This window comes from Doryrhamphus excisus, chromosome 3 (genome assembly GCF_030265055.1).
Source record: "Doryrhamphus excisus isolate RoL2022-K1 chromosome 3, RoL_Dexc_1.0, whole genome shotgun sequence".
Classification (NCBI taxonomy): domain Eukaryota; kingdom Metazoa; phylum Chordata; class Actinopteri; order Syngnathiformes; family Syngnathidae; genus Doryrhamphus; species Doryrhamphus excisus.
This window is the reverse complement of record NC_080468.1, coordinates 11,728,379-11,741,185: the sequence shown is the minus strand read 5'-3', so window position 1 is coordinate 11,741,185 and position 12,807 is coordinate 11,728,379. Positions and strand designations below refer to the sequence as shown.

Genomic DNA, 12,807 nt, shown 5'->3' with positions numbered 1-12,807 from the left:
ATATTTTTCCATACATATGTATAATCCTGTGCAGTTCTATCAAAACGATAGAACTTTGATGATATTAAAAGCTCAAATATCAGACTTGGATCACCCAAATGTAGAAGGTCATGAACAGGTTTTCTATCCTCTAAGTCCAAAAAAATGTCATTATAAATAAGGATTAATATATTGTGGAAATTCACGATTTTTTAAGCTGATATCACCCCGATATCCAATATCAATACTGGATCGGTACACCCCTACCAAGAAGACAGGATATAAGATTTCATCGAGAAGGGTCTGAATACTTTAGTAGTAAACATAGTGACAAACACTGATCCCTCCTGCTACATCTTATTCCCTGGCAGATTCTCTGTGCATGAGGTCCGTTAAGAAGCAGAGTTACGATGTCATCTACTGTATGACGATCTACATTCATAGACAGCCCTATTATGATGAGCCAAATGTATTTGTGGCGGTCCAAATTGATTTGTGGCGGGCCATGTATTGGAAACAGTGACAAATAAGAATAAGAAGATTCTCCGAACTAACATAAGAAATAAACACTAGTCGCTAGTGTAAACAAGTATGAGGGAAGTTGAGCTTGTAAAGACAACAAAGACAGCAATCCTCCTTTTCCAACAGAATCGTCTCCTCCTCCATTGGCTTCGCAGCGTGTCAGGTTAAAATTAATCTCATACGTACAAACCCTCCAATGTAAATCCCATCCTGTCACACACCCTGCCGCTTTTCTGCTCCGTTAATGATTTACCACTCACCCTCCGCCTTGCAGGTCTTTGTGACTGGATCTATCTCGTAGCCTTCATAGCACTCGCACTTAAAATCCCCCTTGTAGTTGATGCAGATCTGGCTGCAGGCGTCCGGGTTCTCACATTCATCAATGTCTGCGGGGAGGAGAAGGAAGAGAGGTTATCCATCAACTGCGGGGAGAGACAGACCGACGAGTGACTGATTCACCCTCATGAGCAGCATCAGATGAGCGCCTGACTGGAGTCTAAGTAAAGTCATATATTTTAGAAGCAGAAGAGCACCTGTATGCTGGCTGATGAACTATGCTGTCTCTGCTAACTGACGGGAGGAAACTATCTAGAGGACAAAAGGGTGTTTCTGTGTCAATTACTCGTATCTTCCTTTTTTTAGAGAAACATCTAAAAGGAGTCAGGGTGAGAGTGTGTGTAAGTGTTTTACTTTTCCTGTGGGACTAAAAAGCAGCACAAAACATGGCAGCAAGAGTGCTGCAAAAAAATAACGCCTATTCTATTTAGTCAGCACCCACTGGACGAGTACTGTCAATCAACAAAAGGACATTTTTACCCCCGCAAGTCTTCTTGTCCAGCAGCTGGTAGCCGGCAGGGCATTGACACTCAAATCCAATGGGTCGATCCGTGCAGACGTGGGAGCAGCCGCCATTGTTGATCGTGCATTCGTTAAGCCCTGGAAAAATAGGAGGGAATTATGAGAAGGAACCAATCGGAGATAAGGTACATGAAATCTGGTCTGGGTGTATGAATTTGAGGAAATGGATCTCATCTTCAAGCAATTTCATAATATCTCCCGTCTTGTACTGTCAGCTACTTTTATGTCCATCCTCATCAGAGGATGTCGGAGAAAAAATCAAAGAGACGTAACATCATCCTGAGATAAGCGCATCGACGATGAAGGCTGCGAGAGAAGATCCGCAGAGCGAGCTTTGAGATCTAACTGATGTGCATCTCATTAAATGGAAGAACAGAAAGAATGTCTGGCTATGAAATATTTTATTTTCATTTCTTCACACAAAACAAAGCCTGGGTTTCTCTGCAAAGTCATTTGCCTTCGGGAACCAGAAGAAGATGAATTGATTCCTCGTTTTGATGGCCAATCGTCCAACAGGAGGAAATAGCCATCATTCTAAACGGGTTTAAGGCACTATTTCCGGGCTGCTGGAAGCACACTTCCCTTCCCGTCTCCCCTGGAGCCTCTCTAGGCGGAACACCTTGCCGTAATGGCAATTAATCCATTACATACAGATACATGATAATTATAGATTTACACACAGAAAACAATGAATTAATTAGAAATGTGGAATGGACTTCCAACCAGCCCAAGGTGTACCCCGCCTTATGCCCGATCACACTATATTCAGGAATATTTTTGGGTATCAGACTTGGCAGAATGATGCAACATCGGACACACCAACTAGTTTGTTGCATGCAAATACATCCAAATCATTCCATAACTGGGGTGTACAAAAAACGAGGTTTGACTGAAGTACTTTACAGTACCTACTTTTGTCAATAGATTTGTGTCGATAAAGCGTAGAGATGAACTGATGAGGTACCATGTAGTAGAAATTAAAGATCAGCCAATATATCGGGCTGATATTTGCGTTACTTGAATCGGTATCGGCCGAAACGCGCATGGGTTCACCAAGGTATTTTTTCGCCGCATTATTTTCAGTCAGGCATCCGCCGGGCCGCTTTGTGTTGCCAGAGGACCCTGCAACACACCCAGTCGCGGTACCCCTCCCACACTGCAACAATGGTGAATCACAACAAGGGTACATTTTCAACTTTTAATTAGCCTCTAACAGTTAAACTTAGTTGAAATATTGACACCTGCTTTGAAATAGGTAACATGAATGCCAAGTGCATGCAATATATGTGCTTGAAAATATATTTATATATAGGGTTTGAAAGGCTAATATGTACAGCTGTTACCAACACAGGTTTAATGTCAACGTACTAAATTGTGTCAGTGTGTTTGTGTGTGTGTGGAGGTGTGTGTGGGGGGGGGGGGGGGGGGAGCAGTCATCACATCGATGCCAGATAAAATTAAACTACAAAGGGAATGTTTTGTTGAAGTTGAATATTTATACCTTTTAAAGTTGATAATGTCATTTAAATGTGTGTTTAAGACTACTGTGTTCAGTGTTTACATTTCAATAAATATTTGTTTCAACTTGAGACCTGTAATATTTGTTATCATTGTCATTTTTCATGTAAATTGAGGGAGCAAAAGCAGTATCGGCCACAAATATCGGACCAAGCAAAATCGTCCATCGGCTAAGGCTGATGGAAAAAAATTGGTATCGGCATCGGCCCCCAAGAAAACACATCGGTCGATCCCTAGTGGAAATGCGGCATATTGCATTCATTGAATGTTTACATCCTCCATAAACCAGGAAGTAAAAGACTAACTCATGAGTAGATGTGCAAACAAATCCAAATATGACATTATTTCCTCCCCACACGTCTTTCCACTATTATATCCAAGTAAAACCAACACTAACTCGCAGACCAGACTGATCCAAAAAAAAAACAACATAATTTAGTTCAATGCAGCATTGAGGCTTTGCACAAACAAATGTGCACCACTGCAGAATAAACGGCTGACAACTGCACAGGGTTGATAAAGAGAAAATGGATTAAACTACTAAAACAACAACACTCCAAATTCGAGACTATGAATATTTAATATCGCCAGCAGCTTTCTTGTTAAATACATTCCTCACCCACTGATCTTTATTTGTTACCCACTCAACCAGTCATTGAAAGCAGGGTTTCATCCAGTGTATGAGACGGAGTCTATAGAAGCAAAGGAGACACACTATATTCACCTCTCTAACCCACATAGCTGAGTGGCAGTCATCTGCCATTCAGGGCTCCTGCACTTCTCTTGAAAATGAAGTACAGACAAATGAAAAGCAAGATTCAGTAATTGCTCTTTCTCGGGAATTGAGAGAGTTACATACAGGAGGAATAGCAAGTGTATTTTTTCTTCCAACTCCATCAAGTGCAGTCGTGATTTAGAGGTCACTTTTCTTTCCCTGTGGGCCAACATCCTCTGCCTTCCCTCTACACCTACACTTTCAGCTCTTTTTCACCATGACAACCCATTATGTCGCGGCCATTTATAAGAGATGCGCGCAATGAAAGCATGAAGTGAGAGTGCAACGCTAACAATGGACGGGCATGCAGAGTAGTGGCTCTGCACTGTACAGGCCATTATTTCTAATGAGATGGCAAATACATAAAACTGCGTGCCGGAGCGTGGACGGAATTGCATTGAATAATTTTTTTTCTGATGTACGTCGAATGTTGTAAATGCAGGCACACGTTTGTGTTGGTTTCTTTCGCTACACTGTTATGAGCCTTGTGTGTGGCAGTTGGAGGAACATCTTGAAAAGAAACGGTTGAGAGAGCACAGAAAGGAGTGAGGTGTGTGTATGTGTGCACGTTTTTACTGATCACAGAACAAAACAAAGTTGAAGGACAGAGGGAGGGAGATGCAAGGTCACTGATTTTTTTTTTTTATTGTAATTTCTAATTAGCTTCCCTGACAGAGGTCAGCATTCCTTCCTTAACATGATTTTCTGGTAAGGAATCATTTCTAATTGAGCTTTCAGCCTCAAGAGTAAAAGAGTAATGAGCAAAAGCATTAGCCTCTTTCACAGAGAAAAACTGCAATGTTGGTGCAGTGTGGATGTAACGGTAGATGTGGCATTTATTTAGCCGTCTGTATCACACAGAATCCATTGAAGAGGAACATTTATAAAGCAAATCATAATAAAGTAATCACGGTTAATTGCTTACAGATGCGACTTTGATAAATTAAATTCCGCGAGGTAGCATTCCTTGTTTATAAATGGAATATTGTTGTAGTTAGGGCATATAAAAATCACTTACAAACTTATGTAGTATCCAGAACTAGTATGTGGAGTCAAACTATTCAAACTATGGAGTCTTGAACCAGTCATGATGTGTTATATATATATCACTATATTGACGGTTATTACGGTACCCATTATGTCATTATATGGTCAAATCACCTCATACTTCGGTATGTCAAAAGATAAATACATTTAAAAAATAAATAAATAAATAAAAATTATATCAGAAAGCAGGAAGTGAACAAATGTAACAGTTACTGATTGTAAAAGTACCAGATGGAGGGGTAGGATTTAACAAGCTTTGCTTCTTCCTACTCCTTTTGGACATGTGGAACTGTGAACTGATTATGTGATGCATTCAATTGTAATCTGATGCATGTTTAAAATGAAATTAAACCATTACTATTACCATTACCATAGAATAGACACAAAATAACAACACTATAGTCACCTTTACACTAGTATTATCCAATATGCTAGACATAGTAACAGACAAAAAGACTCTCATTGTAAGAGTTCCTTGTTAAAGTCCTTTTGTTGTAATGTACTTCCTGCAGTGGCTATTGTCTCATCAATGTAATACTCGTGACCAGTGTAGAATACTACATATCAAACATTCCTTTTCTGATGGCTGTATACAGTATATGTATTTTAGTGGACACAATGTGGCAAAAGTGCATTTTATAAGAACTATGTTCTATTGAACTCCATACTCCGGCAAGGGGGGGGGGGGGGGTACACCCTGGACTGGTCGCCAGCCAATCGCAGGGCATATAGAGACAAGTATTCATACTTAGGGACAATTTGGAGTCAGACAATTACATACGTGAATACCCTTACAGCGTACTTACATTAGGCCAACGGTAATATGCTTGGATGCACTTCACACCTAAAGCCCAGCACATTTGGAGAGTGGGTGCTTTGATCCATGCTCAAATCCGGCACACTTCCACTCCTTTGGCACAATTGGAAGTGATGGAGGACACGACACGATGACATTCACACACACATGCATTTGTACGACGTAGCCGAGTCGTAGAATGGCATCAGTGATTGCTCATTGCAATGTGGAAATTAATAACCACAAAGTCAAACCCACAGTACACTCATTCTGTCGTGAAGATATTTGTGTGTCACTTAATTAAAACAATCGCTCCTTTTGTGAGCACAGTCGTCCCTCATTCATCGCCGTTAATTGGTTCCAGAATTACCACAAAATTTTATTTCATTTCAAAGTTTATGACCTTCTAAATACTGTTTTTACCATTATTAGATCCCTGTAGGCATAAAATAACACCCCTATAGTCACCTTTGAACTTATTATTACCCAATAGTAGACATGATCATAGATCCATACATGCACCATAATGACATGATGTCAGTCCAAGATGGCGGCGCCCTGTGTGTGTTGTGTGTAGAAGCAGCACTTGCTTCTACAGTCCACTTTTTGAAAATCCGGTCTCAAAATTTGCAGCGAGGTGATATATGATGAATATATGATCGTACGGGGCTGCAAGGCGGTCGTGTGGTTAGTGCGCAGACCTCACGGCTAGAGACCAAGAGTTCAATTCCACCCTCGTCCATGTCTGTGTGGAGTTTGCATGTGGCGCCAGCCTGAGGACCAGGCTAAAGGCTAAAAGCTAAACTGTAACTCTGATATCAATCATCTTACGTTATTATTCATTTGAGGTGACTAAATCTACATTTAATATTTAAAGATGCATTGAATAAAGTGAAAATGAGTAAACAATTGATAAGTCATGCGTAATTTTCTCACCAAATAATTACAAAGGTCACTTTTATTGTAAATGTTGATCTGAAATCAAAGAATAACATCACAGTCAATCTAGCTGGAAGGTTTGGAGGGGAAGAAGCGAGCCGTGTGTCCACACTGGCAGTGTCCCACCTACTCCTTCAAAGCTAAAACATTGCTAAATTGGCTTTTTCTGCCGATGTTTTATTTATTTATAGAAAAACAGGAAAAAGTGTCCAGAAAGACATATTTTTCTCCTGCTGCCTTTGTTCACTGACTCTTCTCAATGAAGATATGAAGTCCGTATAGAGACAGTGAGCAGAATGTAGAACAGGGAGATTATCACACAACATAAGACGTTTCTCTCTTGTTTGAAAGTAATGAGAACAAGCAGGCTCTTGTTGTGATCAGCCAGGCTTCCTCTAATTGGAGTGTGCGTCTGAAGTCTTTGAGGTACCAGGAGGGATGTACTGGAGGTGTAGTTAGTAGAGGCAAAGACAAGCACCATGATGTTTGAATTTATTTACTGGAGTAAATGTTTTTTTTTTTTTTTTTTTTACTGTACAGGGCTTGAGAGGGAAGCACTACCGACACACATTAACAAATAGTTGTGGGGTTCCATAATCTACGACTGCAGGTGTGTACAAACTGTGTGAATATACACAAGCAGTAGCTTTGGAAGTATCATTCATTTTCTAAAATGAGCCATCCTGATCCTTTCTTCCGTATTGTGCTTGGAGAGCTTCATGTTGTCCACCAATAATGGAATTTTTTTCCCTAGCACACCCTTGTCCTGTATGTAAGTTTTACATCCTCCATGTGTTTAAAAAAAGGGCAACACCGGCCAAATATTGGACGCCTGGTTGTGACCTATGCTTAATGCCACTAGCCTGTGTTTCTGACATTTTAGCCATCCAAATCTGCATTCTTACTCCACCGCTGATTTGTGTTACTGCCAAACTGCAAGGAGGACAGCTACGTATATGCGGAAATGCACGAGCTACCGCAGTGCATTTTAGAACTTGCTGTATCAGCAGTGTGTGTGTTGTCGCTACCATTCATTCATTCATTCATTATCCTCACTAGGGTCGTGGGGGGTGCTGGAGCCTGGCGGGGTACACCCTGGACTGGTCGCCAGCCAATCACAGGGCACATATAGACAAACAACCATTCACACTCACATTCATACCTATGGACAATTTAGAGACGCCAATTAACCTAGCATGTTTTTGGAATGTGGGAGGAAACCGGAGTACCCAGAGAAAACCCACGCATGCACGGGGAGAACATGCAAACTCCACACAGAGATAGCCGAGGGTGCAATTGAACCCTGGTCTCCTGGTCTCCTAGCTGCGCGCTAACCACTCGACCGCCGTGCCGCCCGTTTTGCAAACAATGGAAAACAAAAAGTACCAACACTGCATTGAGAGGTTCTTCTTACCACACTCTTTCTTGGGCTCGTCTGATCGGTCCTTGCAGTCCTTAACAGAATCACACACTTTGGAACTATCGATACACTCCCCGTTCTTACACTGGAACTTCAGGGGCCCCTCACATTTGGTGGCTGCAAGATTTAAGCAAACATTAACCTAGAATATGTGCTTTAAAGAGAGTGACCAAAGCATATAAATGAGAGGAAATAAGTCTAGAAATTAAAAAAACGAACCCACCGTTGACGCAGCCTGATTCATCGCTATGGTCGGGACAGTCGTTGACCTTATTACACTGCTTGGTGCCGTGGATGCAAGAACCGTCGCCACACTGGAACTCATCGGGACGGCACGTCAGCAAGGCTGTGTGAGAAGACACTTTTAATCGTCTTTTATCCTTTCAAGAGGAACAAGGCCTTTTGTTGCATCAGCGCATATCAAGCAAAAATGCCCATCACTGATTTCCAAAGTCAAAGCTGCTAGGTGCTATCTTGTTTTGGCTAAAAAACAAAGATAATAGGTCTGCTTTCAGGTATGACCTTTTCAGGTAAGAAAATTAATAAATATTCATATTTGTGAGGCTGAAATCAAAGGATATTTACATATAGAAATCAAAAAACAAGTCATCAATAACCTGAATTGTTGGAGTTAGCACATCTATATTACGCGCCAACGATGGATCTGCGCGATCGATCGATCCTTCGACCGAGATGGATCCATCGTACAAATCGCACAAATCGATCGATTTCTGCGCTCACAATGGATATAACTGCCTTGCGCTGGAGACCGATGCTTTGACACTGCGCTGACGATATAATGACAATCGTTGATCTGCTAATTGCATACAATGACAGGGTTAGAGTTAGGATTGGGGTTAGAGGTTAGGGTGAAGGGTTAGGGTTCACACTCCCCCCGCCGAGAACGGTAACAAAGTGAACTGCTTGACAAATTAATTAAAGATTTGAAATTTGCATGCATCAACTTCTTGTTGATCAGGGGTCTCAAACACGCGGCCAGCGGGGCCAAATGTGGACACTAGTTTGAGGCCCCCGCCTTGATATGAAAGTTTAATGTTAGTGCGGCCCGTGCAAGTTTGATATGGATGCTGTATGGTATCATGTACCCAGAAAAAATTATTACATTTGATTAATGTTCATTGTAAAAGGTTAAATAACTGTTAATAGTTATCCTCCCTATCCGTGTGCAAGTGGTAAGTTTTTGGCTATTTAAGTTTAATGGAAATAACTTGAAGGCTACCGTTTAGGTCGCGAGCTCTCTAGTTTGCGAGTTAGCATGTGTCAAGACCCTGCAGTTGCGTAATATGTTGTAAATTAAAAGAGTATAAATGTGACTATAGTCGTGTTTTGTCATGTCTACAGGGCTCATAATGCTTTGTTAATTTTAATCTGAAAAAAATCATTTGTCTACCCACCAACTATATGTGGTTTCTTCAGTTTTTATTATTTGCCGTTTTATTGTTATTATTATATTTATTTATTTATTACTGATTGATTGATTTTCTCTATTCTTGATTTGTTTATTTATTTTTCATCTTATTTTGTGTAGAAAAATAAAAAGTAAGATATAAGAACAGTGGAATGTTTTATCAGAGCTTTTCTTGTAGAAAATTGGAACCAAAGCGGAGTTTTTTAAAAAGATTTTTGTTTTTAATAAATGTGGGGTTTTTTTTTTTTTGGGGGGGGGGGGGAAATCTGATGCAGCCCAGACCCGAGCTCCAGTGGCCCCCAAGTAAATTGAGTTTGAGACCCCTGTTGTTGATGCTTGTAAGTAACAATGCTCAGCGCTGCCATCTGTTGGCATCTAAACAAGCTACACATATCCATCGCAGTAATAGTACCGCAGTAATATACCATCAACCGTGAGCGCAGAAATCGATCGATTTGTGCGCTAACGATGGATCCATCTCGAGCGAAGCGCTATGGAACGATCGCGCAGATCGTTCCATAGCGCGTAACATCTACATATGTTGATTTACAAAGCATCAAAGTGGCCCTTGCGTCCCTTCATTTATCATTTTGTAAAAAGTCTGGACACCCCTGATTTAATGCATGGTTGTCACCACACAAAACATTTCTGACTAATTTCTCTTAGTGGATCACACTAAAATGTAACAACCTGTGTCACAATGCGAGTTGGACAGAGCTTTCTCTGAAAGCCGCCTTGTTGTAAACGCAATAATGAATCAACGTGGGTTAAGTTATCTTCAGATAGCGAGGAGGCAGGCAGTAAATGTGATGTCTTAATAGGAAATCTAAACCTCACAAGAGTTAGTGAATGCAGAAAAAGACAAGTGTCCCGGTCTGTTCCTCTCCATCCATCTTGTTTAAATGCCCATCAAATGACACCAGAATGGAAGCAGTGACTTGATGTGTGTGCAGCTCATCGTCCTAATGGCATCTATCTCAGCTTCACACTCTTCCTTATGAAACAAGAGCTTCAGCCCCCCCCCTCCAAGGCCTGGACAGCTATTAAAAAAAAAAAAACACACAGCTTTATCTCAAAGCCCTCATCTTCACACTATGGTTATTTACACAGACACGTTCTATATTAGACAGCTTGCCTGCAGAGGGAGAATGTGCTAAATGACAAAATAACACCTCAGACAAAAAGAGGGGGGGTGAAGAGTTTGTTGGCGTGCTTTCTTGCTCTCCAGTCAATGGCTTCCAGGGACGCAAATGGGAAATAAAACTGACCTTCATGGTGAGTACCGCATGCGAGAAACCATCCACTAAAATGTCTGTTTGTTTGGAGCAGATCCTTTCACATGTTCAAGGACACCATTGTGAAACCATGACAACACATGACCTGTATTACTCAATGATTTGAATGGATAAATGAATGTTGTCCATAAGAAAGGCCACCTAAGAAGATTGCGGATCTAATCTTGGGTTTGACAGCAAACAGCATAAACAGATCCATCTATTCATCTACCTGGGGTGTCCAAAGTGCAGCTCGGGGACCATTTGTGGCCCGTGGCTGTATTTTTTATTGGCCACAGGACATTTTAAAAAGTATAATTTAACAAACAAAGCAATATATGTATATATATTATGGCAAAAAAAAAGAATCTAATAAGAAATAGTTTTATCTTCACAAGAATAATGTTGTAATATCATGCAGAAAAATAACAATTTTAGTTTTCAAAGTTGAAATGTTAAAGAAACAAGACTGTATTTTTTATAAGTCATAATATTTTGAAAAACAAACAAGATTATTTTAAATAATTATAAAATAAAAAATTGGTTGTGGAATACAGTGCAAAAATAAAGACAAAATATTAGGGGACTCATATAAAAAAACAAAAAAACACAACCAGAAATTTAACAAAAAGACTGTTGAAAGAGTTGGAAAAGCAGCAAAAATAAAAAAGTAGCTGTAATTTTATGAGAATATGGTTAAATGGGATATACCCGAGAATTATATTCTAAAGAGAAAAATAAGCAATTTGTAATATATGGGGGAAAAAGTCATTTTAGTAGCATACAGTTGAAATACTAAAGACGAAATATATATTATTAAGTCGTAATACAGTATAATTAAAAATTATAATTATAATAATTAAAATTAGGTTGGGAAAAAAGTTGTAATATTGCGAGGAATTTTTTTGAAGATTATTTAAAATTTAACTATTTGGAAAATTAAAAAAACAACAAATATCCTTTAATTTTTCACTATGTGTCATCATTGTCATCATTAAGGTTACGGGTAAGTTGGAGCCTATCCCAGCTGACTTCAGGCAAGAGGTGGTCGCCCTCGACATAGATGATATACGAGAGAGCTAACTAAGAAACAGCATAAGAGTCAAACTCACGGCAATCAGACTCATCGGACTTATCCTTGCAGTCGGGATCGCCGTCACACTTCCAGCTCAGTCTTACACACTCGCCGTTGGCACAGCGGAACTCCTCCGCAGTGCAGTTGGCCCTACGGTTAGCCAGATGGACGCCATCCACACCACAGCGTTCCGGCCCCTCGTCGGAACTATCTGCACAGTCGGGGTCTCCGTCGCAACTCCACATGAGTGGCACACACTCGGAGGTGTTACAACGCAGATGGTTGGGCCCGCAGGTCAGAGGCGAAGTACACTTGAGCTCATCGCTGCCGTCTCCACAGTCGTCGTCGCCGTCGCACACGTAGACGGCGGCCAAACACTTACGGTTTGCGCACATAAACTCGCCAGTCGGGCAGGCTTTGGCATCTGGAGGAACAACAGAGAAAAAAAATCATTTGTAGAGACAGTAAATGAGGCAAAGGTAAGGGAATCAATACTGGGAGTGACTTGTCCCTTATGGAAAAAAAAATATTGCAGTATATTGGCAAATATAATGCAATGTATTAGGAAATATATTTCCATATATGGGATCTTATGTTTATATTTTCCAATATATTGCAATATATGCATAGATCATATATGTGTATATATTGATACATATAAAAAATATCTTGCGATCAAGACCAAAAAAGGACTATATTTTTACATATATAAAATTGCATATAATTTGGGATATACTATAAACTCATATATTATATATTTGGATTTAATATATTTCAATATATTGAAAGCGGCAATCATTTGTATATTCTGCAATATATTGCCATATATTACATGAATATATAATATATTGTATAATATATGTACAAAAATATATTATTCCATGTATTTATAATATATAATGTATTGGAAAATATAATGGAAAAATAATATATTATAATATAATACAATATATTTAAAGTAATATATTGATAAATATATTTTCTTTTCGTATAATTAGGTCACACATAGGAGTAATTCTAACACTTGTGTTTAGATTTAACACAAGTTAGCATGATGGCAAAAATGATAACATGATCATATGCCTGAAATCCCAACACACTGATATTGGATTATTTGCCTTTTTAACAGTATTTTATATTAAAAAAATGTGTGCTAAAATGAATTATGGAATTAA

General features: G+C 39.6%; 1 protein-coding gene across 1 annotated transcript in view; it reads right to left on the bottom strand.

Moving 5' to 3' along the window:
* The window catches only part of LOC131125386 (low-density lipoprotein receptor-related protein 8-like), a 68,780-nt gene that overhangs the window by 17,411 nt on the left and 38,562 nt on the right, over positions 1–12,807 (bottom strand). Inside the window, exons 5-9 of the mRNA XM_058066887.1 lie at positions 11,670–12,056; positions 8,078–8,200; positions 7,849–7,971; positions 1,318–1,437; positions 762–887 (exon numbers count right to left, since the gene is read on the bottom strand). Of these exons, the coding sequence (XP_057922870.1) occupies positions 762–887; positions 1,318–1,437; positions 7,849–7,971; positions 8,078–8,200; positions 11,670–12,056 (879 nt within the window). The remainder of the gene's footprint in view (positions 1–761; positions 888–1,317; positions 1,438–7,848; positions 7,972–8,077; positions 8,201–11,669; positions 12,057–12,807) is intronic.